This window comes from Antedon mediterranea, chromosome 8 (assembly GCF_964355755.1).
Source record: "Antedon mediterranea chromosome 8, ecAntMedi1.1, whole genome shotgun sequence".
Taxonomy (NCBI): Eukaryota; Metazoa; Echinodermata; class Crinoidea; order Comatulida; family Antedonidae; genus Antedon; species Antedon mediterranea.
The window spans coordinates 270,932-288,313 of record NC_092677.1 but is presented as its reverse complement, the minus strand read 5'-3'; the positions used below and the strand labels follow the sequence as shown (position 1 = coordinate 288,313).

At 31.8% G+C, this 17,382-nt stretch overlaps 1 protein-coding gene across 1 annotated transcript; it reads left to right on the top strand.

Annotated features, from left to right (window-relative positions):
- The first annotated feature begins 2,451 nt into the window (after nucleotides 1-2,451).
- LOC140056408 (serine/threonine-protein kinase SIK2-like) lies at nucleotides 2,452-16,194 on the top strand. Its single transcript, XM_072101773.1, has 8 exons — nucleotides 2,452-2,955; nucleotides 6,741-6,857; nucleotides 6,980-7,043; nucleotides 7,531-7,646; nucleotides 7,991-8,161; nucleotides 11,255-11,378; nucleotides 12,223-12,428; nucleotides 12,600-16,194. Exons 1-8 carry the CDS (start codon nucleotides 2,806-2,808, stop codon nucleotides 14,067-14,069), a joined length of 2,418 nt encoding a protein of 805 aa, XP_071957874.1. The 5' UTR covers nucleotides 2,452-2,805; the 3' UTR covers nucleotides 14,070-16,194.
- Nucleotides 16,195-17,382: the final 1,188 nt, after the last annotated feature.

The following is a 17,382-nucleotide window of genomic DNA, read 5'->3' as shown; positions in this document are numbered from 1 at the left end:
AGTAGGCCTATACAACTCGTTTGTACATCCTGTTGCATATATGTTGACTGTGCAGTCGAGTCCACAGACGAGACTCCACGTACAACAGTAAACAATAACAAATAGGCCTAGCGAGAGTTTCATCGTAGCTGCTTTGAACAGTTTTCGTTATTGTTGATTTTATATTATCAGCAGATCCACTTAAATGTAAATTAGAAAATTCCACCAAGAACCGGGACGGATAAGAAATTCTTTTACTGAAACGTCAGAGGCAGAAATCATGAATAATTAGGTGCTACACCTGAGAAGATAGATGAAACATGGTATTTAATTAGAGATTATTTAGCAGGTTACCCGGCAGGGTAGCAGTACAGGTAGTAGGATAGGGTTGTCACGATAGAATGGTTTGTACAATGTGGAAAAGACTAGCAAATTTGTGTAATATGAAACTTAACCGAACTTAACAGTGACAGGTATTACGGGCAAGCTGTTGGTTCTCACAGCAACGAAGTACACGCAACGCCGGGAAATTAACCAATCACAATCGATGGACTCCGACGTTGCTTGTGATTGGTCCGATCGAGTTATCATCGCTGTGTATGACAGTTTTGCATTCTTAAGTTTCTGTTAGCGCCCTCTACTGGTTAATTCAATTTTAATAATTATAAATTTTATTACAAAGAATGCATGCTTGTACATGTAGTAGCCTTCTACTAAAGCTTGAATAATCAAATCATTTCTAATGCAATTTAATGATTATATTACGTCACCATAACGTAGTTGATGACGTCATAGCCTTTTTGTTTTTATTTTCTTAATTAGGATTTCCGTTATTAAATAATTAATTAGCATCAACATTTTAAAAATTAATTTGAATTAATTACTGCCTTTTTTATTCTGTGTCTTATATAATTGCATAATCTCTTTTTTTTCTGGTGACATGTAGCTGCTTCCAAGGAATAGTGATGATATAACATTGTGGGATTTTGTTATGAGCGCTTCTAAATCGTTTGACGTCACAGTATAAAAAGCATCTGTAATTATCTTCACCATGGTAACGACGAGGCTTTGTTACAGTACAGACTGCATGAATTTCAATCATTGAAAAACATCCTAAAAACGATTCACGTTCTCTGCTGCTGTGCTGCTGAAAGGAGAGTGTACGTTGAAGCGACATGTGAACATTTTACCCCCCAGCGCGAGCGACGTGCGTAAAACGGGCACGCGTTACGCTGATGACGTCGTACGCATGTTATGTAATCTGCTGTTAATTGTGTGTCAAATAATAGTGGAGTCACATGTACTACTGTCATTGTTTACACTACCCTCGCAAAGAGCTAACAATTGCCTTGAATCATTGATATAGTAGTGACGTACAGATAAGTTGGCACGTAACAATTATGTTGATAGTGTACGTTTATAAAAGTCAATATTAAAAACATTTTATAGCTTTTGACATTCAGTGTTCACTATACATTCTAATTGTTTTATTTTCACAAGCATTATTGACATAACATTAACATAACCATGTTTTAGCGTCACTTATTACATCATATTTCCCCTCCCCCATAATACAGTATCAAATTATTTTCTGTGTTATTTTTTAGCCCACAATGTGATCCAAATTAACCTGTATATATGATTATTAAAAAATAAATTAAACCACGCGCGCGTACGCCATGTTAATTTACAAACAAGAAACATAAATATTGACAAGATGTTTAACGAAAAAAAAAATGTCGAATATCTCAACAACAATTGAACGCGATGACGTAAGCAAGGATCTGCTGGTGGATCTTTTATCATATTATGTTTATCATTATTATTATGAGTATTCATAACAATCACATAATTTATTATTTAACACAGAATTATTTTACTGTATATTGATACCGTATGTGAACGGTCCTATTGTTTCCACGCCTACGAAAAAAACACGGTAAATATATTAATAATATAAATTATAATATATCGTGAAAAGTTTAGTTTAATCATGAAGTATAACTCCATGGTTTAATCGTCTGCTTTTCAATTTCAGTTACAAGTTGCACACATGGATGGTAAAAGTGTATAAACACGTCTAAGCTGGAAACGTAGATTGATAAAGTGCTTTAATTTTATGTCATTTTTGCACATGGTCAGATTTGGCCGAGAATCATATCCGGAGAAATTGTACGTAAGAATATCACGTGAGGGTTAAAAAGAGAACTAGTTATGGCATGAAAATAATATATAATAAATAAATAAACTGTATTTAATGTTGTAGAGACAAGAATAAGTAGAACGAAAATGAAGAAACTACATTTTTGGTAGAACAGCGTAAAAAATATAACGTTGATTCTCTGTGAGAATTTGCCTCGCAACAATCCAGGGTCGTTTCGTTGCAATTTGCGTCATACTACCCGCTGTTACCATGACAACAAATTTGTCACGCCGAGTAGATACCGCCCCTTAGCAAAGTGCTATGGTATGACGTCATTGTTTGACGTGCTCTGTCAGGATTTCTTCAAAATAACATGGCTTGGCCCGGCAAAGTGAGATAAGGTATCGAAAAAGAGCTTGTGTTAACTTCGGTTCCAGATTCCATCACTGCGGGTTTTTTAATCCACACATCATGTTCACTTTTATTTAGTTTATTGGAAACCAGGATGAAAACAGAGTTGATTAGTGATGCTATATTCGCCTTATGTACCGAATTAGTGGAATAGAGGGAGAAAGGCCGTTGTCATCGGCAAGAAGACGAGCGAGTGTGGTACTACTATGAATTGTGTCTTGTTGTTTTAGGCCTATAACACTGTAAGTTCGTGAACATAGCCGCGCTAGAAAATGGTCGTAATGGCATGTCGCTCTGAGCCTACGAAGCCACCACATCGGCGATCACAGGCGAGAGTTGGTTTTTACGATATTGATAAAACTCTAGGCAAAGGAAATTTTGCGGTGGTAAAACTTGCGAAACACCGGATTACAAAATCACAGGTGAGCAATCCAACAAAGTTTAAGAACATACTTACTTACTTACTCTTAGGCGTCGAATGACGTCCTGTATTTATGTATGTTTGTTACTAAGTTTATTCTTAAATCCATTTCATTAATACAGTATATTAAATCGTCTTTATTAATATTAATTATCATGGTATGTTAATTACAGGCTATTGGCCTACCTACAGTGTACTTGTTTTTACAATGTATACAGTACAGTACTCAAGCAGTTTGATCATAGTTCCTCTATCATGATGGTTTGAAAATGTAGTGGATCCATATATATAGTTTTAGTTTTAGTTTAAGTTTAGTTTAAGTTGTTTTCAAATTTTGTTTAAATGTGCCGTAGGGCCCCTCGGAAGAGCAGTTTTATTTTATTACTGAGAGGGCTACCCTACTAAAAGAAAACGAAATAAATAAATAAATAAATATATTGCATAATAATGAACATTATTTATTAGTTTAGACTTTTTCTTCACAAGATATTCCATATTATATTGAACCTTCCTTGCTTGGAGAACCAACTTAATATTAGTTAGGAGTTGGTACCACAGAGAACCAACATGGTTTTAGAGTTGGTACCGCAGAGAACCAACCAACATGGTTTAGGAGTTGGTACCACAGAGAACCGACTTGATTTTATAAGTTGGTACCACAGAGAACCAACCTGATTTTAGAAGTTGGTACCGCAGACAGAGAACCAACTTGATTTTAGGAGTTGGTACTGCATAGAACCATCTTTTTTTCGGAGTTGTTGGTACCGCATAGAACCGACTTGATTTTAGGATGTGGGTCTGAGATTGTTCCCTTTTCTTGCGACCACCGCACCTCTTAATTTCTTGCAACCACCGCACCACTTTATTTCTTGCGACCACCACACCACTTTATTTCTTGCGTCCACTGCACCATTTTATTTCTTGCGACCACCGTACCACTTTATTTCTTGTCAGACTGAGGGCTGCTTGAAGTTTAAAAGGCAACATTTTCAAAAGTGAGAAAGTTTAAATATCAAAAAGTTTGAATATTTATCTATTATTATTATTATTTTGTAGATTAGTTATTGAAAGCGAAAGTATTGATAAAGTTCAATAAAAAATGGCAGCAGAGATTGGATTTGAAGGTCAGGCTTAGGTTAATTGAGCTTAAGTGATGATGTCATTGTAAGAAGATGTGCTTCATAATCAGTTAACTCATTCACTTAAAATTACAAAATTAAATCCATTCTCAAAAAAAATTATTTAAATATACATGACTGGTTTAATGGACCATGCCGTCTGAAACTTGTCGTCCGTACGAAGGAATAGTGTTTGTTGCCGAAACCTTGTCACTACTATTTTCCTGAATCTTTTAATTTTCCGTTTTGATTTAGCTTTTTTCATATTTTACTTGTATCTTTATTGAAATCCAGCCACTGATACCAACAGCATTGTCATTTTTTCAGTAATTTACAGTACCTACTGTACGTAAGAATCCTATATTATTAATTAATACCTGTATATACATTTTTCTATTTCAATTCTCGATGTTACTGTACCTCCAGTTTCTTAGGAGACGCAACATTTAAAATTATGTTTATTCATTTGTTACTGGTTTAGGAACTACGAAAGATGTAGAGTACTTGCCCTATATCCTGAGAGAGGTCGTATTAATAGAATGGAATACACAGGAAATAAAAACATGCCAATCGCTCACTATTTAGGATAGGAAAACAACTGGAGTTTTTAACATAAAGATACTAACACATTATGAACATTTTCTATCCATGTAACGTCGTATTGCTATAAATTGTGCTGTAATGATTTTAAAATAAATGATTACTACCTGGTATTGTATTTATTTAGTGATAAAATACAAAGTACTCAAAAATGTGTGTTTATCCATAGATCATTCTGAATGTTGTTTGTCCTGGAATAATGTAGTACTAAACAGTATGTTTGCCTTGCACTTATCTATATATCCAGGGATATAATATGTATGCCACTATCAGCTATTGCTTCAGGTATACTGTAGTTCATTCCATAATTTTGTATGCATGGTTGTTGTAACTATTTGTGGAAGTGTGTGGGTTACCATTCATAATTATTTTTGACTGGATTACACTATTTACAGTACTACTCTAGTAATGGAACGTTCAAAACTAATTTGAATATGTTGTAATTATGATTGATTTTAAGAGGTTTAGCTGGGTTTAATAATTTTATTAGATTAAGTATGTTTTATCGTTTAGTGCTTAAGTACATGATTTATCCAATTTGAAGATCATATTTTTATTATAGCTAAATTTGGTAAACAATAATGTACAATATGCAAACTTATACATACAGTAGTGATTGAGTCTACACTTACTGTAGTGTGATTGAGTCTACACTTAATGTAGTGTGATTGAGTCTACACTTAATGTAGTGTGATTGAGTCTACACTTACTGTAGTGTGATTGAGTCTACACTTACTGTAGTGTGATTGAGTCTACACTTACTGTAGTGTGATTGAGTCTACACTTAATGTAGTGTGATTGAGTCTACACTTAATGTAGTGTGATTGAGTCTACACTTACTGTAGTGATTGAGTCTACACTTAATGTAGTGATTGAGTCTACACTTACTGTAGTGTGATTGAGTCTACACTTACTGTAGTGTGATTGAGTCTACACTTAATGTAGTGGTGATTGAGTCTACACTTACTGTAGTGTGATTGAGTCTACACTTAATGTAGTGATTGAGTCTACACTTACTGTAGTGTGATTGAGTCTACACTTACTGTAGTGTGATTGAGTCTACACTTAATGTAGTGTGATTGAGTCTACACTTATTGTAGTGTGATTGAGTCTACACTTACTGTAGTGTTATTGAGTCTACACTTACTGTAGTGATTGAGTCTACACTTAATGTAGTGTGATTGAGTCTACACTTACTGTAGTGATTGAGTCTACACTTACTGTAGTGTGATTGAGTCTACACTTAATGTAGTGTGATTGAGTCTACACTTATTGTAGTGTGATTGAGTCTACACTTACTGTAGTGATTGAGTCTACACTTACTGTAGTGTGATTGAGTCTACACTTACTGTAGTGATTGAGTCTACACTGCAAAACCTGCAGTATTTCTCCATGGTTTAACAATGTATGTATTGTCCCCCAAAAATAGGAAAAATGATGGTTAATAAAAATCAGACTTTGAATAGGCCATTTTCTAGTTTTAACAAAGGTAATCACTTCCATAGAAAAAAAAACCTGAACTGAACAAAATAATGTTTCAAAATAACAAAATGAACAGTTAAATTCAACCAAAAACCCATTGGATTTTTTTATCCAATTAGTTTTTTCCAAAGTGAGTAAATATTATGTAACATTAAAATGGCATATTCAACATGTTATTAATCATTACTTTTTCACAGCAGAAACAGGAGCTTATTTTTTTTATTACATATTTACATAAAATGCAAGGTAACGTGAATGAATGGCAATGTACTATGAATGGTGGTTAATGTCAGTGATCTGTAAAACCAACATTTGCACAATGTGTAGCTAATGAGAGTACTAAGAAATCGTACATCAAGCATTATACCACCTTTGTACCTCATTTGTGGTACACAATGATTAGAAGTTTTCACTTTAAGAAGCTCTGTTGATTTTTTGTTTTTATTCTTTTTTCTTACATTATAAATTATCCCTGAAATTATCAAATAATTAGAAAAAAGTATATAGATAGTATAAATTGATTTTTTGTTTTGATTCTTTTTTCCTTTTAAATTATTAATTATCAAATAATTTCTTTGTATTTTAGGTTGCCATCAAAATTATTGATAAAACCAAGTTAGATGAAAGTAATTTGAAGAAAGTATATCGCGAGGTTCATATAATGAAGAACCTAAACCACCCCCATGTCATCAAGCTTTATCAGGTACGTTTGTCTGTCTGTCTGTCCCTATTTTGATATCAGTAAACTCAAGCTCTGTATTAACATTTTTTAAGATTGTAGTACCATTATTTGAAAATAAAAAATATTAATAATTTTGTTTTTAGGTGATGGAAACAAAAAGCATGCTTTACTTGGTTACAGAGTATGCACAGAATGGTGAAATGTTTGGTAAGTTTAGTATTATGTAATACACGAGTATCAAAGCCTTATTATGTAGAGAAATCATTTGCAAATTATTCATATTTTTAAAAATTCCAAAAAAGTGGGTTAATTTTTCTTTGGATCAGCAGTGGAGATGCATTCTAGTACCTTGTGCCAAACTTGAAGTTTTATCATTTTGAAACTGTGATCTCTTGAAAAGTAGACTGAATTCATGGAGGAATTACATAATGTAGATTCATTCTGGTCTGGTTGAGTTGGTTTGACCCTGGTACGGTTGGTCTGTTAAACAGATTATTCATGATTATGTTATTGTTTCAAGTGTGTGCCATTTCTGCAGAATAACTGAAGAAATTTGTTGTTAGTTAAAATTTAATTTTTTTGGATAATGAATAGACGATTAGCTGCTACAGAATGGATTTTAAAAAAATGTCGGGGTAATGCTCTGTACAAAACATGCAATTTCTTAATTAGCAATTAACTTTTTTTTTTCCAGATTATCTTGATAAAAATGGTAGAATGAGTGAAAAAGAAGCTGGGCAGAAGTTTGGTCAGATTGTGTCTGCTGTTGATTATTGTCACAAACACAACGTTGTACACCGAGATTTAAAGGTATAGTTTAATCATGGTGGAATGTTTAAATGTACTTTGGTTGTTTGGTAATTGTTTATGAAAACCATCCAAATTGAAACACATTAATTAATTTACACTAAACAATTGTTAAAGCATTTTGTAATCTGGGGTTTCTATCATACAAACCTCCTGGTTTTTCCAGACACCCCATTTCATCATTTTCTTGAATCTTACATACTATTATTTTATTGTGATTTGATGAATAAATGTATTCGTTATAAGTCCTGTTTCCTATCTTGGTACTAATCATTTTTGAATTTTTATTAAGGAAAATTAACAAAAACAAAAAATTGTTAAATTGTATTATTTTGATATTTTCTTAGGCAGAGAATCTACTGCTTGATGGTAATATGAATGTAAAGATAGCAGATTTTGGATTTAGTAACTATTTCACAGTTGGTAAACATCTTGCAACTTGGTGTGGTAGCCCTCCATATGCTGCTCCTGAAGTCTTTGAAGGACAGCAGTATGAGGGACCTCAACTTGATGTTTGGGTGAGTTGTTTGACCTTTGACATTCAGGAAATCAAAGCAATTCAAAGCAACATTTATTTACTCCTTTCATATTACAAAATTGATTACAATGTACATACAATATATTTAAAAAAAATTAGAAAGAAGAAGGCATAAATACTGATGTTTCATCTTTTTGTGAATTCTGTTATTATTTCAATTGAATGTTTGTTTCCTATAAATGTCTTCTTTTTCATTAATTTGATTACATTTTGCAACAAAAAAAACGACAAAAGATTAAAGGATGTTTTAGCAAAATTAATTAACAAGCTTATCTGTTAGGTCAACAGTTCAGTTTAATCCATTTCGAGATAACATGATCTTAATAAGAATATTATTTAAAGTTTATTTTTATTCAATTTACGTACGAGTATGTAACAGTCCAGTATTATACAACGCCTCTTTCATTTTCTCCTCAAGGGAAATATTTATTTAGATCTGTTAAGATGTTGAATATACTGTAGTTGTACACATGCAGTATTCTGTTAAGATGTTGAATATACTGTAGTTCAATGTTTTTAGGATAAATTAATAATTTATAATAAATACTGTAACTTATAATTAAATTGTTGGATATCATAAACGAAAATTTAATAAACAACATTCTGTCTTACTTTAAAGTACAGTATGATTAAGTACAGTATGGTATTAAGTACAGATACTGCTATTTAGTATTAAAATTAGAAAAATAAATAGCAGGCAATACCATGGTTTCATGCTTAACACCATACCCAAATATGTGATGATTTCAAAAAATCTCAACAAACTCATTTTTTAACAGGGCCCATACAATATTTATCTGTTTTGGCACGTTCTTTTTATTGTGCTTTCGTAACATGATATTGAATATCGCGTAAGCAGGAAGAGCGTTCACATTTATTTATGTAAGCATTTTGTGATAGGGCAGATTAAATCAATAATTAATCTACTGTATTCTGTTGTAGAGGAAAATATAATCTTGGAATACCAACATTATCAGTTATTCTATTGATAATCTGTAAAAGGGGCAAACATAATCTTTGTATGTAGCATTTGTAAGGTCAAAACTATGTATCTTAAAATATTTTGATAGGGCTAGATCTTGTAATAATGATTGTTTTGTAAGTTTTCGTTGCTGTTTTTAATTTATTGCGTCAGTGTACACTATACAACTTGCAGCTTATTTACGTCAAGTCTCTCTGAGCACCATCACATCTTACACTAACTATTTACGTCAAGTCTCTCTGAGCACCATCACATCTTACACTAACTATTTACGTCAAGTCTCTCTGAGCACCATCACATCTTACACTAACTATTTACGTCAAGTCTCTTTGAGCACCATCACATCTTACACTAACTATTTACGTCAAGTCTCTCTGAGCACCATCACATCTTACACTAACTATTTACGTCAAGTCTCTCTGAGCACCATCACATCTTACACTAACTATTTACGTCAAGTCTCTCTGAGCACCATCACATCTTACACTAACTATTTACGTCAAGTCTCTCTGAGCACCATCACATCTTACACTAACTATTTACGTCAAGTCTCTCTGAGCACCATCACATCTTACACTAACTATTTACGTCAAGTCTCTCTGAGCACCATCACATCTTACACTAACTAATAATAGAATCTACCAGATGCGTAATTGGACCCAATATTTCAAATGAACTCTGACATTTCACTTAATTAGATGCAGGAAATGATGGCATTCCTTGTGCTTAATCTTGTTGCTATGGTAATGCTAGTGTAGGTATTTTGTATTGATGACATCATCAGCTTATTATCAAGTCTGTTAGGATTCCTAAATCAATATCATATGCTTCGCTCCATCACATTTTTAAATTTAAGATTTCACAAATTACATTGAAAAAATACAATAATGTTTTATTCTGAATTCTTAAAATTAATAGTGGGCTTATATCTGAGAATCCGAATGCCATTTTTTGCAAGAAAATTGATCAAATGTAGAGGATGGGCTTATGTTCGAGGATCTTTACCTACAGTATGGTACTACTGTCATAATTACAGTAATTTTATTAACAGATATCTACCATTTTTTAAATTGTTGGATTTTAATTACAATATTCTTCATTATTCTTTAATTTTTTACTACTGCCTGCCTGCTACACATCATAAATAAATGCCACTACTTATGTGGATTTGATAAACGAATGCACTTGTAATATCCAGAGGGTGGCCGCTTTAACTGTACCATTTTCAAATTATTGGTTTTTTATTACAAATATTCTTCATTATCTTTAATTTTTGCTTCTTCAATATCATAAAGAAATATTGTAAATCAATCTGATAATGACAAATTCCAATACTTGTGGATTTGATAAACTCTTGAAGGACCCAATTGGAATTAAGTAGATTTTTCTGTCAACTTTATGGGATACAGTATCCTTGCTTTCTAATTTATATGTATTTGCTTTTAAATTTTTTGTATTCACATTGTCTTGTAATCTTATGTTAAAACCGAATAAAATCAAATCAAATACTGCACTCATATTTGCCTGCTGTAAAAAGTATGGATTGTAGGCCATCAACATCTTTGATATGTACTCAGAATGTTAATGAACAGAAACTCAAGATTACCATAATATATTTGACATATCTCTCACTCAGATTAGATACCAACTGTATAGCATGTTGATACTTAAACAGAAACTCAAGATTACCATTATATTTGACATATCTCTCACTCAGACTAGATACCAACTGTATAGCATGCTAAAAGCATAAACCATTGGACTTACTTTAAATCCATTAGTATAATATAATAACATAAGGTCATGACCTATGACCTTTGTAAGATTTTTTAATTATACCTGTGAACTTATGAGATGAAGGTTGATAGTTTGTTTATTTGTGATTGTGTAGTAGTTGCACTTCAAACTACCATACCATAAATGTAACAATATATCTCAAATGTCATTTTAATTTTAAAGGCATTCATTGTATTTTAATTAAAAAATAAAGATACCATGTACAAAAGTGGAGTCATGTAAGTTTATCATCCATAATTGTGACTTCTTTTTACTAGAGTGATGTTATGATTATTATTTTCTTGTTTTTTTCAGAGTTTAGGTGTGGTGTTATATGTTCTAGTATGTGGAGCTCTTCCCTTTGATGCTAAGACTCTTCCACAACTTAAGGAGCGTGTTTTAGCAGGACGATTTCGCATTCCGTATTTTATGTCATCTGGTGCGTGCCATGAACAATTTGAATGTTTTTCTAGTCATTTTAAAATATTTATACAATATGTTTCTCACATAATCATAATTATTATAATAAAAATCATTTATAGTTGTCATTTCTAAAGACATAAATGTTATAATTATCAATGACCTGTTCCTTCTGTGTGAGGGTCAAGAATATCCAGCAATTGTTAAGAGCAGCCAGTCAATCAGGGTGACCCTATAATCTAAATAAAACCAAACAATAACAACAAAACTATTATGGAATGTTGATAATAAATAATTACATCAAACAACAACATTTAAAGTGAACATTAATATTAATATTATATAGAATACATTATTACCATACACTACACTACACTACATTATTATTACATTATATAGAATACATTACTACCATACACTACACTACATTATTATTACATTATATAGAATACATTACTACCATACACTACACTACATTATTATTACATTATATAGAATACATTACTACCATACACTACACTACATTATTATTACATTATATAGAATACATTACTACCATACACTACACTACATTATTATTACATTATATAGAATACATTATTACCATACACTACACTACATTATTATTACATTATATAGAATACATTATTACCATACACTACACTACATTATTATTACATTATATAGAATACATTACTACCATACACTACACTACATTATTATTACATTATATAGAATACATTATTACCATACACTACACTACATTATTATTACATTATATAGAATACATTATTACCATACACTACACTACAATAATTATAAATATATGTAATTATTTTGTATGTAATTTTGTTACTAAATAGAATGTGAGCATATGATTCGTAAAATGCTTGTAGTGGATCCATCAAAACGCTACTCAATGCAACAAATACAACAACATAAATGGATGTTATTGCATGCTCAAAGAGACACCCCGGTCATAGAGGTTCCAAAGCCTGATGGGAAATTCAACGAGAAGGCGTTGCGATTAATGGAAAATCTTGGAATTGATCAGCAGAAGACAATTGAGGTATGTCAGTATTTTAGGTTTAAAGCATAAATTATATTTGTTAAATTACTTTTATTATATATATGAACTTATGATAAATATTGTACCCTACTGTACAGTATTGTAAGAAAATGATATTTCTCACAATTCTTGTGGATCAAATTAGAATTGAGATTATTTTGTTTCTTCTAGTCTATCCAGAACAACTCATTTGACCATTACACTGCAATATACTACTTGTTAGGAGAACGTCTTAAGATGTATCGGCATACATATCCAGCGGACTCTAAGGTTGAAGTGAAATCAAGGAGACCCAGCTCAATAGCAGATCATGCCATTGTACGGCAACATCTAGAAAATATATCATCAAGATTAACACAGGGTTCTTCCTTACCGCCACAAATTGGTGTACATAAAAAAAGAACATTACAGGGACATGTGAGGGACACATCAGAATTTAACTCAACTCAGCCAAATAAAAGTGCTATGTTGGAAGCTGTTCCACAATTATACCAAACACGACGTGTTAGGTCAATGTCACCCAAGAACATGGTTTGTTCTATAGATGAAGAAAACGAAATTAATATGTATGAAGGACAACAAACAGATTCAGAAAAACAATGTCAAATTGTACCCCCACCGTTAAGTAGTTATTCATTTGATTTACCAAGTAACAGTGGTCCAAGTTTAAGTGACTTTGGTTTGGAACCGGACGCTTTCAATGGATCTTTTGGTTCTGATGAAGACATGGAAATAGTACATAATTATCCACATGCATCTTCAAAACAAAATATAGTTATACATTCAGCTTGCAACTCGCCATCGATGTCCCCGTTGACAGAACATAGGCAGTTGCAAGGAAGACGTCGCATCTCTAGAGTGCAAGAGCCAATACAGACCAGCAACAGGACCTGTTCGCAGTCGCCGATTTATTTCCGTGAGGGTAGACGTGCTTCCGATGGGCTGTTGGCACAGGGTATAGTAATGTTCCGTCAAAATCATAATATACCAAAGACATATGGCATGTTTGATATCCACCAAGAAGAACATGACCAAGAAAGCAATATTCCACCGACGCGGCAACAGCTTGGACAACTTGCCTTACAGACTGCGTTTAGTGAAGATCATTACTATGATTCGTCTGATAAAGAAACTAATAAATTAACAACACCTTGTTTTACTAAGCAGAGCTTTCAAGATTGGCAACATGTACATAGACAAGTGGTGGATGAAACTGCACAAAGTTTAAAACCACTTGAAACTAGTTTAAACCAGTCTGTAATTACTGACCCACAAAAACTATGTCAAATTGGCAGTCCAACTGCCAGAAAACTACAAAATCATCTACTTCAGCAAAAGTTGGTTCAAAAGCGACAACAACTTCAAAAACAATCTCAGCTAAGTCAAGAATTTCAACGTTTAAATTTAGTAAAACAAGCAAGTTTTGAAAGACGTCCACCTCCACCGAACAGAGCAGACTCGTATAAACTAGCGCAACAGCATCCCATAGTTCCAGTGTTCTCGTCAAATAATATATCTGTTAATGTTGATGAGCACTGCCCTCAAGAGACTAGTAATAAAATTAGTGAAGATGAAGTAGAAACCATGGATACGTGCGATGTGACATGTATACAAAATACTTATTCTTTTACTCCTTGTTGAGGGCGCTTTTCATATAGAACTGTAATTATTTGATTAAAAGAAAAGTATAGATAAGGCTATTACAATAAGAAAGATATTGTGTATTTGTACGCATTGGAAGAACGAAAACCTTTTGTTTTCATGATAGTTTTTGTTGTTGGGGAAGAGAGTAACAGATTGGGTAAAAAACACGTTTTCCAATATTAAAATTTGTAATAATAATAATGATTAATAAATGTTTATTTGAACTGTGAATAGCAGTACTTGTGTATGTATGTCACAGACATCTCACTAATGTTTGTTTGAGATAAAGTTGTTTTAGGTGTTGGTGTCAACTTGTTTTAAGTGTTTTTTGACAAAATGGACCACCAGTCATTCTAAAACATTGTTATACACAGTTGTTCTTGGTGTTCTAATTTTATCGTTGTATTAAATGTAGACATAGTCATAGTGTGAGTAAAAATAGAAAAACACACAACTCAGTTTGCAATATACGATGTACAGTTGATCGGATTATGATTTTATTGAAAAGATATTTTAATGCTATTTTACCGCCATCAACATTTGTAAAATCTGTTAGCTAAGTCACATCTGTTTTTTAAGGTCATACAATTTAGGCTGTCTATAAATGGACCTCATAATAAACTCTTTATAAATTATACACATTAGATCATGCTGTATGGGGTTTAGTAATGTAGCTTTAATTCTGTTATCATCAGTCCATCATTAGTTTATTGTGATAAACCATTTATAGTTTAATTATGGTATCATTTAATATTTGTATTAGTCTTTTTAACATTATTATTAATGTGTTTCATTTACCATAAATAAATACATTTTAAACATTGCCATGTTTTGAAACATTTATAGAATGATCTAATGTGTGTGTTAAACTGATGTGAAGCTGATAAGTGTTGTATAACACTGCTTACACTGATGTGATGCGGATAGGTGTTGTATAACACTAATAGGTGTTGTATAACACTGATAGGTGTTGTATAACACTGATAGGTGTTGTATAACACTGCTTACACTGATGTGATGCTGATAGGTGTTGTATAACACTGCTTTCATGTGTTAAACTGATATGAAGCTGATAGGTGTTGTATAACACTGCTAGGTGTTGTATACCACTGCTTTCAAGTGTTGTATAACACTGCTTTCAAATGCGTTTTAAATCATCTCAGGTATATTTAGTTTGCAAATTATTAAATCCATGTTTAAGTTTATAAACCAAAGCCCTTGACTATTTTATATATTACACCTGAAGAAAGTCAGATTAGTTTGTTGATACAAATCTTCTCTGCTTAAATGCTAGTATTTGTACTTCTGATCATTTTAATTATTTGTTTTTGAGCTTTTTCATTTCTTAGTGTCTTATTTCACGTTATAGTGCTATATAAATATATACTGTCATTGTAAAATTAATTATAGATTTAATTGTTACTGTCATAATATTCTCTAGTTATCTATATACACTTCTGTATTTAAATCTTGAACACTTAAGCAGTTTTTACAGTAAATTAGGTCTATGTGCTTCAGCGCCCACGCATTTATTTATTAGGGAAGGGTCTAAGTATACTGCAATGTAAAATTGTGAGTAAATCTCTGAAATTGTAAAACTCTTTCAACCTTTTTAGAGCAGATTTTTTTAATTAGAGAAGGCTGAGGTTATAATATTCGTTAGTAGAAAGAGTTAAATCTGCACTGCAAATGTTTAAATACGCCGGCTCATGTAAATAGAGTACTACGCGATTTTATTACAATATTTGAATGTACATTTGTAACGTTTTACAGTTGGATGTAACGTACAGAAATTAGTGCGACTGTAATAGTTTTCCTCCTGCTTCTATGGTTTATAGATTGTTGCTGACGTCATCAGGAGTTGTTAAAACGTTCTGTGAGCATAATCCAAAATGCACGTGGCCATGTTGACATTCTATGATTCAACGGTTTACGTCAAAACGAAAGTGTTTCTCGTATTTCTCGTTTGACGTGTTCTGTTCTTTTATTTAATAAGAAGATGAACTTATTCATGAGGGCGATATTATAGCTCCGAATATTTTTTTTCTCGAATTTTGAGAAAATGTTAAATGCGATGATTTGTCGTTGTAATGTTTAATTTATTATTCTCTTGTCAATAAATTTACAAACATAAAATAGTATATCCTGTCTGGCCGTTTTTTTTTATTGTTATTGCGAACGAAAGCAGTCATAAACGGATACGAAATTCTGCTAAATAAAAATGAAGAAAGCCATCAAATTCACTTTTATTAAACAAAGGCAATCTTACAAAATAGAGATATTCACTCTGCTTATCAAATATAGAAATATTATATTTATGTATTAAATTATTTTGTTTATCTAGCCCGGCATCGCGCGTCAGGTAGTAAGAGCTGCTATACAAAACACGGCATCCGCATGTGTCTAAGAACACAAAACAGTGCCATTCAATTCAATTCTTTTCAATATTTATTTAGCTATCATGTAATCATGTAATAGGTTTATATGGTGAATGAGAAGATGATCAATCATGGCAAGGATCAATGTGGATATAAATGAAAGACAATACGACTAGACGCGCGCGATATATACAATGAATCATACAATTCGACTAGACGCGTGCCATACAATTCAGATTCAGATTCAGATAATATTTATTTAGATAATAATGAATGAATATATACAAAATAGAAAAAAGATATTAAAGTGAACATAGATAAAGCAGTAATTGGTAGTCATTATTATCATGGATCCCTTCTAGAAGTTAAAAACTTGTCTCGTAGGGACCCATAACAAAACACATTACTAAAAAAATAAAAATAACCTAGAATATATAATTATATAATTTAGGATAAAAAATTACAGTATAATAACATAACTAACATCTTCTTTATACAAATTATTTAAATTATATTTCAATAGTTTCATGATAATTATAAATGAAATAACTACCGATATTGGTAAATGAAAAAAAAATATGTATACATAAATTATAATTCCAGTATATATATAGTATATACTATATATACATTATATATAGTATAGATTAAAGATTGCAATAATAAGCAACAACTAATATTTTGTGTAAGACATAAATAGTGAGTATAAATAATGATAATAAGCATATTAACTAAGCAGTATAATATTTAGATATATAATGATTCTTTAACTTTTTTCGGAAAGTAAATAATGATATTGACGTTTTGATATTTGGTGGGATATGATTCCACAAATTAGGACCTGATATAGTAATAAAAAATTTAGTTTTTGTAAGTCTAGCAAAAGGAATGTTTAAATGAGAAGTTCTTTAATTGTAATTGTGAAATTTGGT